At 29.3% G+C, this 23,402-nt stretch overlaps 1 protein-coding gene across 4 annotated transcripts in view; it reads right to left on the reverse strand.

Annotated features, from left to right (window-relative positions):
- Nucleotides 1-1,977: 1,977 nt before the first annotated feature.
- LOC118185011 (uncharacterized) overlaps nucleotides 1,978-23,402 on the reverse strand; it is a 46,138-nt gene continuing 24,713 nt past the window's right edge. For 2 of the 4 annotated variants that reach the window (XR_004757524.2, XR_004757522.2), the window contains exon 2: nucleotides 1,978-12,839. Coding sequence is in view for 1 of the 4 variants with exons in the window: in XM_035354775.2 (XP_035210666.1) it covers nucleotides 12,538-12,839; nucleotides 14,242-14,341 (402 nt within the window). In the remaining 3 variants the exon portion in view is untranslated. Of the gene's footprint in view, nucleotides 12,840-14,241; nucleotides 14,614-18,074; nucleotides 18,241-23,402 lie in introns of those variants that run through there. The other 2 variants (XR_004757525.2, XM_035354775.2) reach the window with 2 other exon arrangements.

Here is a 23,402-nt window from a genome sequence, read left to right on the forward strand (position 1 = left end):
ATGCTAACAAAAAAATTAGAAAATATCAAGAATGCTAATTTCTGATATCTCTTTGCTTTCCCTTTTTTATTCATTCTAAAACAAACTTTTAGTTAAATGAAATATTTTACTTATTAGCATGGTTTCTACAATCAAGAAAATATATCATTTTATAAACTAATAATATTGAAGCTAACAAACTGAACAATATGTACAGAATATTTTTAATAAATTCATTGTAAAGTCTAAAAAAAAAATTAAAGACAGAATTCTGTGTTTCTAAAGCACTAAGTGATTTTTGCCTTTAATTAAAAAATCTTATGATTTATTTCCTTTATATTAGTTCTTTGAATAATCCTACACTTAATCTATACTCATCATATTATGTTTTTCTCTGTTCCTAAACATGTTTTTGATAAGTCTGTTGTAATGCAGTAGCTAGAAATATAGTGATAAAAATAATGCCATGTATATAAGCAGCAATCTAATAGAAACATACCATGGATGTTATTTTGAGTATACAAAGCAACAGTGTATGTATGGTGACATTCATGTATGGTTATGTTATTATGAAACATTAAACTCTGTCCATTTCAGTCTATATCTGTATTTGTCTTCGATGTTTTGCCATCATTTCTTTTCCTTGTATAACAAAGAGGTAGTTATAATGTTCTGATTCTTGGTTGTGTATATTAACTACTTGCACTACGACTAAACTTCATGGTAAACTCATAATGCATTTACACATGTGCATATGCATTTAATGTATAATGGACGGTATAAGCTAAGCTAAAATTATCTATTTCAGTTAATGTTGCAGATTACGTTGTTCCTTAATCTTCGAATTAGATTTTACTTTTTGCAGACTGTTAGAGCAATTTTATAAAAGTAAGCTTGAACTTTCGATTCTGTCAAAAAGAATTTCCGATTCTGCAGCTGCCAAAGGATCTACAAAGCGAAAGCATGTTTCGATGTCCATCAAACAAAAAGTGGAATTGCTGCAAAAAAAATGGATAAAGGCATATCCTTTGTTTCTCTAACCGTTCCGAAATCTGTTTATCAATTTCGCACTGCTCTGCGAGGGGGGGGCGTAACGGCGCAGCGCGCAATGAACTGGAAGTTGATCAGTCAGCACTATCCTTATCTTCAGATGTTTTTATTTTATTAGGCTTATAATTCCTTACTAAATGTAGTATTTCATCCTGATGTACTCCGTCTTTGATATGATTAAAATCAAATTCCTCGTCATTATAAATATCACGAATACACATCAAATAGTTTTCTGGTAGCAATTTTCTAATTTCGACTATGTGTAACGTATGCTTTACACATGCACGCATTGAAAGAAATGTTTAATAAAGTAAACAAATAAATATTAAGCTTTTTTTTTTTTTTTTTTTTGTAAATTTTGATACCCTTTAGATCATAATTGCTCTTTATTTCATAAATTACGGTTTCATATTTTTAACTTTATAATTTCCGCATGCCATCTTACCAGATTTAAATTGATGATCTATAATCCGGAATCGCCGAAGTCTGGATTAAAGACTTCTGACTGTATATTATTATAATTCTGCTTTTATCACAGTTTCTTTCAATATAATAATGTTAATTTTCATTAGATATATTTATTAAGCATAATTTATTCAGTAAATGCTTTTGATATAATGGAAATCATAAAAAGTTTATTTATTCAAAATGAACAAAATAAAAATGGTACTGGACAAAACTAAAGTTTTTTTGTTTAAATGTTAAATCAGCACATTCCATTTAATCACTAACACATACAATTACTTATACGTGCTTATAAATTTACGATAGTTATTTAAAATTTCATTTCATTATTCAGATGTATGTACATTATTTTTAAATTTATGGCTATTTTGAATAGTACTGCTATTTTTAATGTTATATATATTTTTATCACTTAAATAATTATGAAACATGAAGTTAATAAAAAGTTTAATTGAACTTGCCATTTACAAATCAACACCAACATTAAAAACATCCAATGTTTTTATTATATTCAACATTTCATTTTCTCTCTTTAATAATAACAGATTCATAAAAATTACAACCCAATTATAATCAGGACACTTGTCCTACAAATAGCATAATTTACATTAAATGCATGCTTTAGTTAAGATTTCATATCATATGCTTCAATAAAGTGATAAGCAAGTACTTTATAACAAGAAAATCCTTAGGAGCTGTATTTAATCAAATGATCATGTTATATGCTTGCAAACATTAAGATAATAGTGCTTACTGATTTCCTAAATTAAAAACTATTGTTCTGATCTAACTCAACTGATATAAACAGCTGACCATATGTCCTGGTTTGAATGGCATAGTACCATTTTATTTACCGCTCCTATTTGTCTTATTGCTTTGTCAAAAATCTTAGATTTGGCTCTATCTAAATGCTTTTAAATGTGTTTAAATATTAGTTAATTGTAACACACAAATGAATTCATATCTATGGTACCAACAACTGCTGTTGAGATAATAATAGTAGTAAAGAAATATTGGTAAAACTACATATAATAGATGCTGCTTTTGTTCTGTAATAATACATTTTTATTTTGCTTATTTGTTCACTGCAACATACATATGTAATATACTCTTTAAATTTCTGTTTTATATTTGCTACTGTTTTGAACTCGCAAACTGAAAATGTCACAGATTCAAAAATTAACATTCTATAATCATCTCTAAAAATATTCAAATTCATCACACTGGGTAAATTATGTTTCGATAAAATAAAATTGGTACAACCATTTTTCTGTTACTGTAATAGAGTTCGCTGCTTATGGATACAGAAAAATCAAATTATGTTGTGTAATTAAGTTCAACTGAAAGTTCAAATTCATCACACTGGGTAAATTATGTTTTGATAAAATAAAATTGGTACAACCATTTTTCTGTTACTGTAATAGAGTTCGCTGCTTATGGATACAAAAAAATCAAATTATGTTGTGTAATTAAGTTCAACTGAAAGTACACAATATGGCCATGAACATAAGAATTCTCCTCTAATATGACAGCTATTGCAATTTCAATTTTTAGATTAAAAAACTTGCTTCTTGTGCCATCCCATTTTATGAAATACATCATATTAAAATTTGAAGAAATTCTTCAAAATTCAATATAGCATGAATTTTTATCTTAAAAAGTGTTCAAAATATGCTGTTTAAATCGATAAATTTAGAATCTGTACATCACAAGACTACCTTCATCATTTATGATGGGAAAAATTCATATTTAAATATCCATTCTATATCAGTATGTCATCATAAAACATTATGAGATATGACTTCTAAACAGTGTTTCTATTCATTTTTTACTACGGAAGATTTCAAAAAATGTTAGCCTTTTGAATTGCACCTATGACTTTAATGTTGAGTATTACGATGATCATTATACTTAGCGTTTGCAATAAAATAGGCAGATCTTAATAACTAGTGAAACGTTTGATCACAATATAATAGAAAAACTAATATTCCGAGATAGTATCTCAACATATATGGCAATGGCATAGCTAGATGGGGGGAAGGGTGTCTGCCCAGGCAGCACATTTGTAAAGATGGCATTTTCTGAATGAAACATTATTTTATAGGTGTTCATCATAAGATCATCGAAGCAAGTGAAAGAGATTCTAAATTGTCATACAAAGTTAAATTAAAAAAGAAAAATAGTTTTTTTTCTTTTTTTTAACTCTAGCTAAAATACTGAAAGAAATCATCATCGGATTTCAATAACTATATACTCTTGCTATACCTATTTTACTTAGTGGAAACTTTTGAATGAAAATTATCAGCTACGTTATGATCATGGCAACATTAATAAGGAAAAATTCCTTGTTAATAATGAAGTACTTCAAATATAATAGAAAGTATAATTTGCTTTAATGCTACAGAAAATGAAGCAGGCATGTGAAAGTGCAGTCTTTTTGAATTTTTTGCATTTTTTCCCTAAAATACGATCTCCAAAATAAAGTTCCAGATTTTGTAATACTATTGCTAACTTTTCTCACAATGGCTGTAAGTGTTGCTAGTTGTGAAAACTTTTCTATATAAAAAACACTTAAGAACTATATTTTGCTTTTAAGAAACATTTATATATGTATTTTCTACATAACAGCAGCTGGAACAATAAAATAATACAATAATCTATAATGTCATTGACAGTTTTGCAGACAGAAAAACAGGCATAACAATAATATAATTTTAAAATGTTGGAATCAAAAGAATTTCTTCAAAAATTAATATAGAATTTTAATTTATTTCCTTACATGTCATCTCTACTTTTTTTTTGTACATCAGGAGGGATGGCAAATGCGGACACCATTTGAGCAGCTAAATTTCTAGCCATGCCACTAATACATGCCAATATAAATATTTACTTATATTAAAAAAGCTCAGCTATTGCTACACTTCAGAAAAATGTTTTAATATTTGCTATACTCATAAAAGTAAAATAAAGCATATTATTATATTTATAAGGATAATCTATCTAAAGTTTATATTAAAATTTATCAAGAAGAATGTCAATTAAATTTTCTTATCATTAAAACTAAATTAGCATGAGAGGCCATTTGAAGATTTCGTACCATAAAATGAATTATAAAATAGTTGTCGTTATCATTCACAAAGATCTACTTTCATTTTAAATCCCCATTCATGATTTTATAATTGTGTTGAATAAAAATTCCTTATCTTGGAATTCTACAACTTCATAACTTTTATTATGAATCTTTCTACTGATATACAGCTGTCTGGAATATGGTAGAAGAATGTCAGTTTGAAGCTTCATACGTTCTTCATTCATATTATCTTAGAGTTAATTCAACAAATTTGCATATTCCTGTAGTGACCCTCATATGGCATTTTTTGAAATGAGACAGCTTTTGGGGCGGATGCACAGTTTATCATGGTAGCAGTCTTATTGTTCACTACTAACCATAATCTAATAGCATAATGAAATCCTGATACCAGTTAAGTGATAAAATATATTACCCAATTGCTTAGATACAAATGATGGTAATTTAAAAAACTGGAAAAAAAAAAAAAATTGTGGTGCATGTAAGCATAAGACTGCTCAAGATATTTGTAGTACTTTTACCTTAAAAAAATCATTTTCATAAAATAAAATTGAATATTTTAATAATTGACATATTTTGATAAAAATGAATCTTGCTGTTGGTTTAAGTACTTTCTTTGTTTATAAATTTCAAATTTTTCAAAAACTGGAATTTTGGATTCCACAATCATGAATTTGGTAGTTTTCAAGATTCAGATCTTTTGAAGAAATTAAAGTTTTTACTAATAATTATTAATGCTCTTACACCAGGTAAAATTCATGAATATTTGTAGAATATCTATAATTTGAAAAGGGAATATTTTCCGGATAAACAAGTCCATAGTATGATTTAAAAACAGAATTTTTTAATTTCAAGATTTTAAGAAGGAGATTGGGTTAAAAAAATTTCTGTAAAAAATTGGTCTTTAAGTCCTGGAAAGTAAACTTCTTCAGAACTTCGATTAGTTGATAGAAAAGGAAAATAGTACAAGTTTGATTGAAAAGATTACTGAAAAAGAGGAAAAAAAAAAAAAAAAAAAAAAAAAACTGCTCCTGAAAACAAGAACAAAGATTCATTAGAATGGTTTAAGTGTCTTAGCTATCAAAAATTTGTAAAAGTGACAGCTCTGCTTCCAATACGCTAAAGCTACTTTTGCAAAAATGATATCTTTACAAACACAAAGTAATTGAAGAAGAAAAACTTGAAACTAGGAAAATGATAAAGGAAGACACCACTGAAGTAAAACAAAAAAGAGCAACTCTTTCTAAAGAAAAAGATAAGACTGACGATAAGCATAAAAAGGAAGAGAAACAGGAATGTGTAGTAATCCGTCATATTTCAGAATTAGATCCTCTCAAATATCTATAGAGATTTTTTATAACTACTAACTGGATTCAACAAAAATTAATTCAATTAAAATATTAATCAATATTTAGACCATTAATAATACAAAAAAAGGTGGTCAATTTTTTAAATCTTTTTTTTTTTTTTTACAGATGCTTTGTAATTCTTCACAAAACACAAACAAATTTTAAACACCTGTTTTACTACACTCTCCCTTTTATCACAAATCCAACTTAAAAAATGCAATAATTGTTGTGGCATGGAAAACAATTCCATTTAAAGCTTAACTGAACAGCTTACACTTCTTATTTACCATCTTACACTTTATGCTTATTCAAAATTGTGATATGCTCATCTAACTACTCCAAAGGCGTCTGATGACGATCATGGCATTTTTTCTGCATAAGTGTCAAACTTCAAAACTACCCCCCTCGAAACATTCTTTTTGTATGTTACATGTTATGATTACTATATGATTGATCATGATGCTTGTATCTAGAATGCTACAGCCAATTACCCCCCTCGAAACTATCTCCCTCGAAACATTCTTTTTGTATGTTGCATGTTATAATTACTATATGATTGATCATGATGCTTGTATCTAGAATGCTACAGTCAATTACAACTTATAGCCACAATTTGTACAAGCATCTAGTGTCAAAAGCTTTATTAATTATTATAGAATCCACAAAAAGAGAAAAACCCCAATCTTAAACTGACTGAGCATAATGTAAATATCTCCATGAAAGCACTCTTCCTGTCAGGAGATTTCCCTCATATGCATTTTGCTTTAATTAATTTATCAGCTAGTCTGTCTTGCAAATGTACTAACTTTATCCAGCCATGCTCAATAGTATCTCAGAACTCTGCTGTATATTTTAAGTAAAAGGCAGAAAATCAACCAGTAAACAAATACACATTCAAGCAATAAAAATAAAATGATAAACATGCAAGCAACAACAAACTATACAAAATTTTTGCTATTTTTTAAAATTCCTTTTTGTTATGCACGGATAATGAAGGATTATTGTAGTAGTAATAAGAGAAGTAAAAAAAAAAAAAAAAAATTTGAAAGTGTCAGATTTTAAGGGTTGCCCACTGGGGTCTTTTAACCCTTTCCGGCACGCTACTTTTTAAAGTCGGAGTTTTGATAAGGGGGAAAAAAAAAAAAAAAAAAAAAAAAAGGTAGGCAGTCTAATTAGGCCTAGAGGAGTACACAAGTAAAATTTTGTAAAGATAGCACTTATCGTTTTCAATGAACTGACCGATGAGATGGAGAAACAATGAATACAGACTTTCAGTTGTCCTAGATTATCGATGAGCCCGGTCTGGGCACAACTAGGGTTCGCTGTTTGATTTTAAGCAAGATTTCAAGGTAAAAATTTAAAACTAATATAGAATAAGAAGATTAGCATACAGACAAAAAATAACATAAATTTCTTTTCAAACAATTCCTTTTATACCCTAAAAAAATCTGGAAGATTTCTTTGAAAAATGAGGGTCTTAAAAAACTAAAATATATGGACTGGTTTGTGTTGAGTTGCCATCTACTATAAATAAAGAAAGTTCAGAGTAACCTATAAATCCTTTTTCATTCAATTTTTCTGTACATACAGAAGGAAATTTTTAGGTGTGCTGCAAAGGGTTAAACAGGACTTAAAAAGAAAAAGGCTAGTTCATAGAGCTTTTCCGCCTTAAACAGGAAGTGAGGAGTGATGATGTAGTCAGTCTATCAATTTACAGCAAAAAAATTGTTTTAAATTTGAAAAAATAGCCTTAAAAAACTGTGCATGAAGAAATAGCTTTAATTTAGCAGAAAAGATGTTATTACTGTAAGCATTTATAATGTCTAAAAAGTTATTTATTAATTTTAAAATAATAGATAAAATATGCTGTTTTCTTAAAAGTTGCAGGTTTTTCCTCCCCTGTGCATTTATTATTAAATTATGAAGAAAAGAAGTATCATATTCATTATCTTTTTTTCATCAGCATACTAAGTGAGAGAATTCTGTTAGTCTTTCTAAGATAACTACAATAACAGCATTCTAAAGTTAGAGGGAAAAAACTCTTAGTTTGGCGTAGTTTTAAATGTATATGTCAATCCCCCCCCTGCAGCTTAAGATGAGGAACTTATGTCTGACTGCCCTTGAAATCAAAAGTTTTATTCAAAATTTAATCTAAGATTACTTTTTTCACCTAATTATAAATTTTACATTTCCGTGTTTCTCTTTCGATTTGATATATCAGATATTTTAAAAATAATTGTCTAACTTATGCTTACATTTAAGCACATACATTACATTTAAATATATACACGGTCGTTTTTTTAAGTTTAAAAAAAGAACTTTGCTCACAGTATCTAAAGAGAATTATTTAATCTTTCAAAAGAAGGAAGATCTTTTTTATGTGAAATTGCTTTGATGTTTTATATGATTATACATTACTTAAATCCTGAGCTTTGTTTTTTACAAATTATCAATGCATTCTTATGTATTTTTACAGTTAGGGCATTCAGCAATATATTTCCACTGCAATTTGCGAGTTCTATTTTAAAATCATTCGCATTTGATTTATTATTCCTATCACATCATTTTTGTAATCAGCCTCAAAATGAATTTTCTTGAAATTTAATTTGTGTAATCTTTTAAAAACATTCTGCATTATTTTCTTTTCTTGGCACAGAATTGGATTTTAACAGTTTCTTTTGTAGCAATCCAATCAAGCAATTTTTCATGTCCCCCTCACAATCACTGCATAGAAAATGTTCTGTTCAAATTCTGGCATTTTTCACATTAATAAAAAACTGTCTTCGACACATGTATCCACTTTTTTCTTGCCAAAAGCAAATTGTCCTTTGGAAAAATATGAAACACAATACTATACTACCTTTTTCCTTTCCACGAATTTTATGGCACTTTGCTACAATACAAGAAGACATATTACATAAATGATACTTTACAACAGTAGTCTCAAACATTGTACACGAGCCCATGCACAATTTGAAAGCAGCTGATGGGCAGCAATAAATAAAAAAAATTAAATTAAATTAAATAATAATAATAATAATAAAAATAAAAAAGCAGGTTTTTTTTTTTTAACAAAAAAAATTCTTAATTAAATTTAAAACGTTTTACTAGATATTTGTAAAAACATATGAATAAAAATAACAAATTTATACTTATATTTTGAGGTAAATCTAAAAGTTGGTATCTGCAAGAAACTTCTGTTGGTCGCAATTTGGAGTTCAAACAAATAGATAGCTATGTATTCAAATTTAACAACTAAATACAGTATAAAGTCCGTGATTCAGACGTCCAATCCGGACCTCAAAGCCACCAATAACTTTTTCTAAATGTTTTTTAATACACATGCACATTTGATTCTGTGCTCCGCACATAATAAAACACGTGGTGAGTATCAATTCCTAATTTCATTTCGGCACTAAATAAAATACCTCGTTGTTGAAGAAACAATAATTTTAACATAAATTTGTATGATCAATAGTTTGGCTACGTGGATGCGTATCTGCTTGGCATAGATCTCAAACCGAAACATTCTACACTGACACATTCTTGATTTTATACCTACTAATATGTTATATCCCTGACGCCAATCTGGCAAATCATTATTTATTATATTTTGCTTTCATCACTGCATGTTTATCAACACAAGACAACTTGAGTAATGACTCATGCAATGATGCCTAAACAATTTTTACTTCCTTGCATGAAGTAAAAAGTAAGTTTTATGTTAGTAACAGAATAAGGAAGAATATGGAAAACTTTTATGCTGTGACATAACGCTTATGAATATGGCCATTCAATATGCTAAGAAATGTTGACGAGGAAAAATATAGCAAAAATCTCATTCCATATGCTAAAATTAGATTTTGTTAGTGATATTCACAGGCCAAAAGATTAAATTTACTGCTATTTGAATTAAGAATAACCGATTTGTTATTCACATAACCCCAGAACCAGCACCAGGGTTCGTATGGCGGCAGAATTTAGGTAAGACCAAAAAGGGAGGCACTTGGTAGCAGAATATGGGACCTACAGGGACTGCACCAGGCAGTAAGATATCTAGTGCTGGCCCTCAATAAGCCTTAAGTATATGTGGGAATTTATTTAATCAGATAAGCCTTGTGTAAGAAATAGACATAAGTATAATAAATAATTAAACTAATCTAATTCAGGCTTAATTGTCTATGTGATTCGATAGAAGCAAGAAAAAATTTAGCGGAACAACTTGTTTTTAATCTCCAATCTCATTATACATAGCCAAACATGTAAAGTGAACAATAGCTAAATTTTATGATGACAGCCACGAATTTTAAAGGCTTTTGGATATCTCAAACCAAAGGTGAAATTTTCCAATTAAAGGATTTTGTAAAGCAATGTAGAGAAGCGGTAATAAATGATGATAGTATAGAAGAAGATTCTCATCAATCATCAATCTGGATGGCAAAATCTGTAGTATGGTTCTAGATCAAGAAAATACCGCTACCGATAATGAGGAAAGTGCGAGAATTTACTAGAAGTGAAACAATTTCGATTGAAAAGTTAATCGGAATTCTTGACACAGCAATGTAACTGAACAAGAAATTATGCTTGTCTACAGAATTAAAGAGAAACTATTAGCACAAAAAACAAAGCAACTTAAACAGCTTACATTGAAAGAAAGGTTTAATAAAGTAAACAAATAAATATTAAGCTCTTTTTTTTTTTTTTTTTTTTTTTTTTTTTGTAATTTTGAAGCATCTATGATTTTGATCATAAATGCATTATTATTTCATAAATCACGATTTCATATTTTTAATTTTATAATTTCTACATGCCATCTTAGTAGATTTAAACTGATGATTTAATATCTGGAAAAATCTCAAATCTGGAAGCGCAGCAGTACCAACGAGTCCGGATCTCGGACTTTGCACTGTATTAAAATTTTTAGATTGGCATTTATTCAGCTAACTGTAATACACTAAACTACTAAGTAACTTACTTTTAATTTCAACTAAAAAGAGACATATGAAAGCTTCCAAAAAAGGGGCAAAATTTGAGAATAAATAATGACAACATAATTTTTTTCTTCTATTTATGAGATTTTTTTATGACACAAAACAAAAAATAACATTTGTATGTAAATTATTCTATATATCTTTGTTTTTTACTACATCTTTCAATTACACCACTTCATGATGTTTCGATTTTCATGAAGTTTGTAATCTTGGAGGGAAATTACCAAAAAATATCATCACAAATTGTAGATACTCATTGGCAGTCTGTTTTTTTTTCACAGACTTATTAATTTTTAACTACAAAAAACTGTTCTCATGTAAATGTACTCAAAAACAAAGCGGGTATTCTTATCGCTAAAATTCGTAATTTAAGATATTTAACTTTTGGCAAGTACTAATAAAATTTAATCAAATCTGTATCTTAAAATCTTTGAACAAGATTTATGTCACAGTATAAATTAATTAACTGTAGTTAGATTTTCTGAAGAGTTACGCTCATAATGTAAAACTGGACTCCATACGATTAAAATCTTAAACTTTTTCTTCAAATGCTTGTCATAGTAATGCTAACTGATTTTACAGGAAATGTGTTTGCAAGCAGCATAAAATTACTTCAAGAGCCACATGTGGCTTGTGGGCTGCCAGTTTGACTTTCGCCTAACAAATTGCTTTATTAGAAAAAAAAAAAAAAAAAAGCTTTACTAGAAAACAATATATGTGATTAAAATCAATTTTGGATGTCCACATTGCTAGTTTTAAACAGGCGAAGTTACAACAGATGCAACAAAATGACATCAGACTACTACCTGTTAACCTCCACCCTACTGTTTAACCCTGTCTTTTAACATTTAATATGATTTATCATAAAAGATTATCAATAAGGCTGGTCCAGGTGGAATAGCGAAACATTTTATAGAATACTAGTTGAATATATGTTTAGGCTAACATAGGAATGTTACACATTTTTTTAAACCTGAAAAGTGAAAAAGTATGTAACATAGTTCTATAAATATATTTAATGTTTTTAATTACATACATCATGATTTAAATGCATTTTTATTTAAATTAATCATATTAAAAATTAAAAATATTTAATTATTAAAAATTATATTTTTAACATCTAAAATTCTTAATTTTTCATTTGTTCTTATTACACAGAAAATATCAAATAATTATCAATACATACAAAAAAAACTACTCTGCATTTAAAAAACAAACATGGAAGTAGCAGCTATAAATTTTTTATCTTTACAGATACATTAAATTTAGTATTAATGTAGCTATATTACTGAGTATAAAAATTCGTTCAACTCTCATTATTATACATTTTAAATTATCCATTATTCTGACTTCCAGAATTTTAAGTGTGTTGATGGTTTTTGCACTAAAATTTAAGTTTTTTATACATCATTTATTATTTTTAAAATGGAGACTTTTCTCGACCCAAAAAAGCCACTTTCTTATTTCATTCAAAAGTTCCCTAATTTCAATAATATAAAATAAAAATCTACCTAACTATATTGTAGTATATATACATAAGTCTTGCAATAATAAATTTACTAAAGAATGGATAACATGAAATTTTTCAATATGCAATATAAAAATTAAACTGCTATCATGAAAAAAGTAGCTTTTTACTATGATTAATCATATGATTCTTCATATTTTGTTTCTGAATGAATCCCATTCCACATATTGGACACTTGAATGGTCGTTCTGATGTGTGAGTTAACATATGATGTCTGAAATTTGTACTGATATTTGAAGAATAAGGACAATGAGGACATGTAAATCTAGGATTCTTTTTTGTCTGTCCAGCAGATTTACTGTGTTTCATCATAGACACAGCTGACACAAATATTGTTTGGCATCCAGAATATCGGTATTGACCATATTGGTACTGATCATTTTCATTACCTGAAATAAAATTTAAAAAAAAAAAAGTTAACACTGGAATCAGAACTGAAATCCCTAAATATTGCAAATTTGTGATAATTCTTTAGAAAAATGCATATTAATTCATATAATTTATTATAATTAATTCAAAACAAGAAACTAATTAAAATATAATAACTAGCATTTGTTTAATTTGAAATAATATACTGCAAATATTACAACAGACTGAATAACTACATACATGCCAACTTTATAAGGGCAAAAATCAACAGCCATTTGAAAAAAGTTCAGTAAAAGTACAAAGTAAATTTTTTACAGAAAAAAAAAAAAAAAAAAAAACTAACACAATTTGAATATTTTTAAACAATCATATTAGACATAACAGTTACCATAAAAAATTTTAAATTACACTATTGAAATTAATTTCAAAATAATTATAAAAGCTTTTCACTAAAAATGTAATTTGGAACCTGTGTTTTAAAACATTTATTATTATTTTTTTTTAAATTCATAAGATATTCAAAAAGTGCTAAAATGAGAGATAATATTTTGAAAGAAAGGGAAATAAAAATATTTTATTTTAATGTTATTTTCTAAAAAAACTAATTTTAGAGTATTATTGTTGCTTTAATCATTTTGTAACAATTTGTTACATTTATTTACAAAACAGACACTTATGCAAACCCCAGAGTCAAATTTTTGTAAACAAGTTGATCTTAAAATTGCCAAAATGTTGATAAATTGCCAAATTTGGCAAAGCAGAAAAGTTGAATTTATACTCCAAAGTAAAGAACTTGTTTTTGATGTAATAAAGAGAAAAAAAAATCAAACATTAATCCAAATGTCTGCCAAAAGTACGAATTTAAAATGCTGATTTGGCAACAAATTGCCCCATTAGCTTAAGTTTTGGCATCTTTACAAAAAATAACAAAATTTGTAAAAAATTTGTTTTGCATGTAAGATTCCAAAAAACAGAAATTTGTTTTTTTGTAAATATTAAGAAAAATTTATAAAAGTTCGCAGATATAATTAGTTTAAATTGATATTATAATTTTTTTCATAAAATAACTGTACATACATTGTATATTGTACAATTGTACATTACATTGTACATTGTTTTAAACAGCTAAAGACATACAAATAACTATAACTGCACATACTGTTACAAATATTTAGTTTTACATTTAGAAACTGAAATATATAGTAATTAAGAAATATAACTTTGCTATATATTGTAATATATTTAGAAGTAGAATTTTAAGATTCATAAAACTAATATATTAAAATCATTATTTAAAAGATATTAATTCTAAATTAAAATTAATTAAAACTTTCATAAAACAGTCTACATTCTAAGCAAGTTTATATAATATATGGGAACTAAACATCTAATACAAGAAACATTAAAACACTTATTATATACTTTTCAGTTCTCTAAAAACATCAAACAAGGCAATAAATAGCTTACATTTCAGTATATCTAACCTGGAAAAAAAATAATTATATGGATATAAATAAAACATTCTCTTGGTACAATATTCAATAAAATACTAGTTTTTAGTGCAGAAAAAAAGAATATATTTTTATAAAGAAAAGATTCATTTTAAATGCATTGCTAAATGCACTGAGCATATATAGAACAAAAATTTAATCATTAATTAGTATTCGAGATCTATTACCAAAACTGCATCTGGGAGGGGGGAAAAAAAAAAAAAAAACATTCCATAGGTTTTTTTTTTTTGGAGGGAAGGAGAGTTACAGGAGGTCTAAAAACAAAAACCTTGTTTTAAGAAATAAAATATAAATCCTTGTATTTAAAAAAAAAAAAAAAAAAAAAAAAAAAAAAAAAAAAAAAAAAAAAAAAAACACTATTTTTTTCCTGAATATAAACAACGCCACATATATCACACTTGCATAGGCAGAATGATGAATACATCATTAGATGATTCTTGATAGTACTGATGTCAGATTGATATAAACATGTTGGCACTTGAATAGGTGACACTCTTTCAAGTGTGCTTTGTTGCAGAAATTTTCATGTAACATTTTGTGGTGAAAAAATCAAAGTATACCCTGTAATATCAAAGAATAGTCTTTTAACTAAAATATTCACATGTAAACATAATATATAGCAAAATCTTTGCTGTTCAGCATCCCTCTTTTTTTTTTTTTTTTAATAAAAGGCGTATACATTTTAGGATTATTCTAAACAAATCTGGAATACAGACTGCATGATTAACAACCACAAAAATTAATATGGATATTACATAATAATAACAACTTAGAAGCTCAACTGGAAAAGATTTTTTAATAAAAGATATAAATTGAAACATTTATTACAACAGTTAATTTATAAGAATAAAAAGATCTTTTATTATTTTTTAGAAATACCAAAATACATGTTGATAAAAAAATCTATAAATATATTGTAGATAGTAGATTTAATATACATTTTGACAAAAATGTTAATCTTTTCTTCTAAAGCTCTACTATTCAATGGATTTATACATGCTTTCAGAAGTATGTTATTCAAGTAATCGAGAAATACAATGATTTAGCTTTCTAACAAGTGGCTCTCCAAATTTTATCTCTAATATCTTATGATACAAGAGAAATACATGAAAATACTTTCAGGCCTCCATATTAAGAAAATGTGGCAATATAATAAAAGAAATTTTATTTTAAATATTTGATATATGAATTTAAACGGTTAATGCCAAGAAGGAATGTAACAAATCAACACTAAAAATTCTATTTCTGATAGTATTCTTCATATTTACTTCTAATTTTGTGAGAGCAATTTTTTGCTGTTTCACCACCTGATTTCCATAGCCCTTCTAAGTTATGAAATAGTATAATATGCCAATAAATGATTTTTGGTGCTAACAGCATGGAACTGTTAAAGGTAACTGTCAGAAATTTAAACTTCCTTTATGTCTACATAAGAAAACAAGGGAGGGAGAAGGAAGAAAGAAATGTTAAAATGTAGAGGTACTTAAAGTGTATTTAAACTCCATTGGAAATCTGGCTATGAGTGGGTGTAGAATACTGGTGTGGTTGTTATGGTAGATGCAGAGCCAATCAGTGTCAATTAAGTACCAATGTGTCAAATCTCAGCTTTATGGATTCCAAGTGCCTGCCACTGAAAGCTACAAGAATGATTATCTACCAAACTATTTGGTGTGGACCTGTTTCTTATGGAGCTGCAAAGCCATTGCAATCAACATTACCATTTCCTTCTCTGTAGTATAAGAACTGTCTACCAGCGTTATTTTCCATGGTAACATATGAATGTGTGCTTACCATCCATCTTCACCTGTAGAGAACACTGCTTTTGTTATGCCTAAAGTAACTCTCTGAGTGGTGCAGTATTTTAGATCCATTGTGAAGACCAGTATTTAAACAACATTTATTAATTTAGTTAGTATAATTACTTATTTTAGTTTGTATTTTCATAAACTTATGTTCATTAAGATGATATTTACATTACTAAAGAAAGTAAGAAAACAAAACATCTTAAATTATAAGCTAATATATGCCAAGTAGCAAAACTTCTGATGACTAGATAAACCCGATTATAATGCTCAGAGAGTTAAACCTTATACACTGACTACCAATAAGTATTTAGACACCTATGCAAATGACGATATCTGCGGTCCTGAGGTACGTCATGGACCCCGCCGGTATATATCGTGTAGGAAACAGCATTGGCTTTAGTTGCATGCAAGATGCCTCACAGTTTGGAGCTCTCTGATTTCGAGAAAGGTATAATTATCGGGTATCACAAATGTGGCCGATCCTTAAGGGACATATCTAGCCATCTGAAGTACGCAAAATCGACAGTGGCCTATGTGATTAAGAAGTGGAAGGTGAGCGGTGATTGTCGGAGTGTGCCCTGAGTCGGCAGACCACCGAAACTGGAAGATAGAGACCGACGAGTGCTGTCCAGAGAAATTCGGAAGAACCGCACCCAACCGATGGCCCTCATCCGCGAGGAGTTTCAACAGGCATCCGGGAGTATTGTTTCAATGTATACCATCTGTAAGGAAGCACATCTGCTTGGTTTTCATGGTCGTGCTGCTGCCCATAAGCCTTTGATCACAAAGTCTAACCGCGCTGCTCGGTTAATGTGGAGGAAAGCACATCGAAATTGGACCGTAGATCAGTGGAAACGGGTTTTTTGGAGTGACAAATCAAGGTTCACCCTTTACCGTTCGGATGGCAGGATCTGGGTCTGGCATCTAGCTGGAGAACATCTCCTGCCAGAATGCATTGTGCCAAGAGTCAAGTTCGGCGGATGTAGAATTATGGTCTGGTGGTGGTTCTCATGGTATGGGCTGGGACCCTTGGTCCCCATTCATGGTAATCTCAACTCCGATGCCTACTGCACTATTTTGGATGACAATGTGCTTCCTACGTTGTGGCAGTTTTACGGGTTGGACCCCTGTTACTTTCAGGACGGCAACGCCAGTTGTCATGTTTCGACGTTAACCAAGGCTTGGTACGGTGCCAATGGAGTTCATCGAATGGACTGGCCTGCCCAGAGTCTAGACCTGAGCCCTATCGAGAACCTATGGGACGAGTTGCATCGCCGAATTCAGGGGTGCACTACCCGTGCAAAATCGGTGAAGGAACTTCTATGTCTTCTCCAAGCCGAGTGGAAGAAAATACCACTAGCTGTCATACAAAGACTTGTGGAAAGTATGCCCCGGAGGGTCCACGTTGTAATTACCTCTCGTGGAGGCTCTACCAACTATTGATTTTGAATAAAGTTAGTTTTTATTTTCTATCACAGGTGTCCAAATACTTATTGGTAGTCAGTGTACATTCTTTTCTTAACCCTGCAATCTTCATGTGCACATCCTGCTGCACATTGCACAACAGTAACAATGAAATATGATAATGTCTCTGTATCTATAAGTAAAATATTCTGGAACTTGAAATAAACATAAAAAACTTCACTTGTGTACTTTCTTATTATCTGCAATTCCGTGTTTAACATGTCATAAAACTGCATACTTTTGGCATATATTGAAGTATACACACAGCAGTAACAACTCATGCATCCATATATCACACATGCGCTTGAGTGCAAGTGTATTTTATATGTTCATTCATCATTTAGTTGAGCAGCATTTACTGTCTTTAAAAATGTAAATACTAATCACACAGACTTTTGTTTTTTCCTCAAAAAAAAATTTCTTTTTTTTTTAAGAAAATGCTTCTTTTTATTATTATTTATGTATAGGATTATACCTGTAAGCCACAAAGATAGCCAAACAAATGGGTTTTTCCAATTCACTGAGTCCCCAATGAGTTAATGAATTTTTGTGGAAATGTAGATAATCAGAAAGTACTCAAATATCAGTACAGGAAATAAAATAGCACGTCTATAGCATGAAGCATTTCTTCATTTAGAGATCTGTAAGCATAAATTATAATTTTATTGCAATAGTAAATTTGTAATCTGGCAATTTTTAACTCTTCAGCTAAGCTTAGTATGCCATTTAAAAAGTCACTCAAAAAATACATAAATAAGCGCAACAATCTGAAAATAAGAGGAAAATAATAATTATAATTTCTTTGCTGGGAATTAAAACATTCTTAAGTGTTTGGCAACATTCTGAGAGCAACTTTCATTTTTATTATGACAAATCCTAGAGATCCAATGAGAATACAAGAGTCAGGGCTTAATTTCTAAAATTAGAAGTGCAGGAGCCCTATGGAAGACCGTCAGCAAAGAGGAACAAGAGTAAATAAATAAATAAAATGACTATTAAACTTACTAATAATTTTAAAATTAAATAGTTAATTATTATCAAATTAATTAATAGCTATTTAATTGTTGTTTAATCAATAATTATTATATAATTAAATATAATTTTATGGGTAATTATTAGATAATTATTTATTTATTTATTGAAATAATTAAATAATTAAATATTAAAGTAAGTAAATAAATAAAATTAAATTAAATGTAAAGAGATAAATTAAAATTTAATAAGCGATTTTTAATATAATTTTATTGCTAAAAATAAAATTTTCGAGATAAAATTTCTACTGAAATTTGTTTTTCAATTACATAAAAGTAGCAGCCTTCTTATTTAGGGCTCCGGCTAGAATTATCATTTATTACAAAAACTAAGAAGCACCGGCTCAATAAGCTCAGATCGTAGGGGGGGGGTTAAGTTCTTTTATCATCACAAAAATTACGTATACTTAGAGTTGATGAAAATTCAGATAATGCTAAAAACAGGCAAAAGAGAATGAGGGCATGAGAGTGGGTGGAAACAAAATTGAGGGAAATCTTGATGAGAGAGAACGTTCAATTTAAGACCGCGGATCTCTGCTGATATAGCCATGAAGCGGATGTGTGTCAGGGGTAAAATGAGTCCTGAATCTGAATCCTAAGGATGAATGTTAAAGTTGCTGGTTACATTTACCGTTACTCTGGCAATAGTGGTGTTCTGGCAATAGAAGTAAGATACTGAGGCTTTCTGGCATACTTAAAACAAGCTGTACCCAATGTATTTTCAGTACATTGCGTCATTCATCAACATCATTTAGTCTAAAAAAATCTTAGTGAACGTTTGCATGGATCTCTATATTATGTCATTAGAGCAGTTAATAAAATCAAAAGGAATGCCTTCATCGAGAGATTATTTACTCAGCTTTGTTTGGAAAATAACGAAGACTATAATCGTTTACTACTTCACATAGAAGTACATTGATTATCTAAAATCAATTTTACGCACTCTTTGATTCAATGTTGGAATTCCTGGAAAGCAAAGACAATGATTTAAAACACAATTTAATTAACTCAAAAATGACATAGCCTATAAAACTGATTTATTTGCCAAATTTAATGAAACTAATTTGAAACTACAAGGTGATCAATTAAATTTAATCAAAACTAAAAGTATAATATCTGCATTTGTTGTAAAACTTTTTCTGTATAAACAAAACTTGGAAAGAGTAGAATGTTCTCAGTTTCCAAATCTTTCAAAATTACAAAATAGAGATGAAAATTTGCTTGCTTACTGTCAACACCTAACGGCTCCTCATACAGACCTGAACCAAAGATTTGAAGACATTCTTCACTTGGATATTCCTGACTTGGTGTTGAACCCTTTTGCACATGGCCAAACTCAAATCCCAAACACAGATGAATCCAGACTAATACAGAAGTAGCTTATTGAAATATCCACAAATGAGGAACTTAACCCTCTGAGCGTTACGGGTTTAGCCCTGAAATTTCAAAGTTCCTCAAAATGTCACGAATAAGTGATATTTTCTTGATTTTAATTAGAAAATGACTCTTTCATTTTGTACCTTGATTTCTTTTCTTCCAATATACATTCAAACTGAAATCGGATACATTAAAAGCTAGCAGAAATTTTCATGTTTAATGACCGTGGAAGGCAACCTCCTGTACGGAATTTTCCAGTCCTAACGCTGAGAGGGTTAAAGCAATGTTTGAACAAGGATATCACAAATTCTGGTCCCAGAAACAGATCCCAGTTTTATATCCTGCATTATGGGTTATTGCACAGAAGTTGTTGACTGCTTTCCCCATCTTCCTATTTGGTTGAACGTTGATTCAGTGCCGTTATGAACCTTATCACACACACACAAAAAAAAGAAACCAACAAGAAATCAATGATCGTGGGGATTTGCGGTTGCTACTCACAAACATTGAACGGGACATATATACACTCATAACGTCTCATCAAGTTCATCCAAGTCATTAATTCTTTTTAAAGTTTATTTTAAACAAAAGTTATAATTTCAATAAATGCTTTTTCAACATTTTTTTTAAATTTGTAATTTTTATATTATTCATTTATGTAGCTTTTTCACTTGGGGGTCCGTTGGCAAGTTTTTATTATAAAAGCGGTCAATGGGTCAAAAAAGTTTGGGAACCGCTGATTTACAGTGCTGTCATTTTTCCAATATTGCTTACCTCCACAGGACAAAATGAGGAGAAAGAAACATCTCAACATTCTTAATTTTTTCAACATTATTTTCAATAAATTATTGACCTGAATCAATTACTATACAAAATACAGAATGCATACTAAAAGCAATGGGTCAGATTCAATTTTGTGATAATAAAAAATACTACAGTGAAAATCAAAAACATAACAAGGTTTTTCTCTTATGCACCTGCCATGCATTTTGGCAGATTTTTCTATTGCAAACAATTTCTAGCTATAAGAACAATTAATATATATACATATGTGATAAAATCAAACTCAGAAGTAATGTTCAGCAGGAATTTTGATGGCGTAAAAGTGTTGATCCATAATGAATAGGAAATTGGAGAAGAAGCAATTATTTTCAGCAATCATGTTGTGGCCACAATCAGGTTGGCACATTAATTGTGCCTATTCGGAAAAGCTTACATTTTAGATAAAATTGCAGTAAAATAGAAGGAGGAGTCAGACAGTGTTCCAGCTAGGCCAAAGCATTGAAAGCAAGTACGTTGTTCAGAGTGAAATCTGAATTCAGACTGAGGTAGTTTTGGTTCTCAATACATTATAGTTAATATTACTGTAAAATTACTATTGGCTGCTTGAGTTTTACATCACCAGAACTATGTATTTAGTTCCATTTACATCACCAGAATTATGTAAGAGTCATATGACATGGTTTAATCTAGAAATGACGCAGTGCAGAGAGAGGTTACTATTTTTAGAATTGAAATGGGAAATTTACGTTGCTAATTTAATCTTTTACATATTCTTTATTTTTCTTTCATATATATATATATGAAAGAAGCTAATTATTAAGAATTATATTTTATTCAAAAATTACATGAAATTTTAACCTTACATCAAATAATTAATTTGAAAGATCTTTATTGGAGCATTCCATTGAAAAATTTAATAATAATTAACAGTGGTTTGTTCCAAATAAAATATTTGAGATACAAATTTTCTTACATCCTTTTTTGCCCTTTTTAACTGATATCAGTATGAGTGAGCTGAAGAAAAAGTGTCGACAATACAGTGTTAAATATTTGAAGTATGGCTTTATTTCATCACCAGGAACTAGTACTTTAACCTATGTGCCGTGTATATAATAAAACTATGTCAGATAATTCAATGAAACTTTCCAAGCTTAAGGAACATTTAATGAAAATTCATAGTGACAAAAAAGATAAGGATTTAACATTTTTTCAAACAGTCAAAGAAAAATATTTGAAAACACCGTCCCTGCAACAACTGATAGTGACAATGTCTTAGCGAGATGACGATAAATTGCATGCTGCGTTGAATGATCCACATATATATACTAAAGAAATATTGATTATATTATCTCCTGAGATAAATGTAGTATCGAAAAAGAGGGAACCCATGTGTAGGAAGTTTGATTCTGAAAATTGTGTTTTAAAGTAACGTGAATGTAAATTATTAAAAATGTTTTACAGGAACTTGAATTTAAATCATGAATAACAAAATTTTAAACTTAGAAAAAGAAATTAAATTAAAAGCAAGTAATTATCGCTATTGATTGGAAATTAGTTGACTTTTCAAAAGTTACAAACGAACTCCCGTTCAATGAACAATAATTAATAAATACGAAGGTATTTCATCTTTTACTCAAGTAAGAATGGCAATGCCAAACTGGCAAATTAAGTTAGGCCAAAATTGTAGTTTCGTGAAGTGATGAGATTTAGAACCAAAGTTTTAGGGAAACATTTACTTAAGTAGTTTGTAAATTTTACTACATAAATTGCTTTTCACTCAAAATTTATAAAGAATCTTGTACTAGCAAAAATGCTTAATTCAGAATGAGTTCTTTGGTACTCTACTTTGGTTCTAAATCCCATCACTTCATCACTTTGTTTCTCAAGTGGTGATTCTCTGATTCATTTTCATGAGGCGGTATGTTAGTATGCAAATAGTGATGGGCTTTCGCCAGTAGCGAAAAAAAAAAAAAAAAAAAAAAAAAAAACAGTGTAAACTGGACACCCTGCAAAGGAGTTAATTGTGTGACTTGCTTTTTTTTTTCTCATTCCTTCAAGACAGGACAGTGATATGACACTCTCCATTATATAATTCTCATTCGATATGTATTTGGAATACTAAAAAATCTTAATCTAATTTCATGTACAGTCAAAAGTCATTAATTCGGACACCCATAATCCAAAATGATCTGTAATCTGGACCTCAAAGCTACAAACTTACTGCGCATGCGTCGCGTTGACGCATACGCATAAGTATTTACGCATGTACGTTAGACCTTTACGGCTGCGCATATGCATGTGCGCATTCGCATAATACATTTATGCATGTGCGTTTAATGTATAACGGACGGTATAAGCTAAAATTATCTAATTATCTATTTCAGTTAATGCTGCAGATTGCGTTGTTCCTTAATCTTTGAATTTTATTTGGCTTATTATTTTTTGCAGACTGTTTAGAGCAATTTTAAAAAAGTAAGCTTGAACTTTCGATTATGTCAAATAGAATTTCCGATGCTGGAGCTCCCAAAGGATCTACAAAGCGAAAATATGTTTCGATATCCATCAAACAAAAAGTGGAATTGCTGCAAAAAAATGAATAAAGGCATATCCTT

This window comes from Stegodyphus dumicola, chromosome 5 (genome assembly GCF_044657685.1).
Source record: "Stegodyphus dumicola isolate Sdum_Otavi_A_Nest chromosome 5, ASM4465768v1".
NCBI lineage: Eukaryota > Metazoa > Arthropoda > Arachnida > Araneae > Eresidae > Stegodyphus > Stegodyphus dumicola.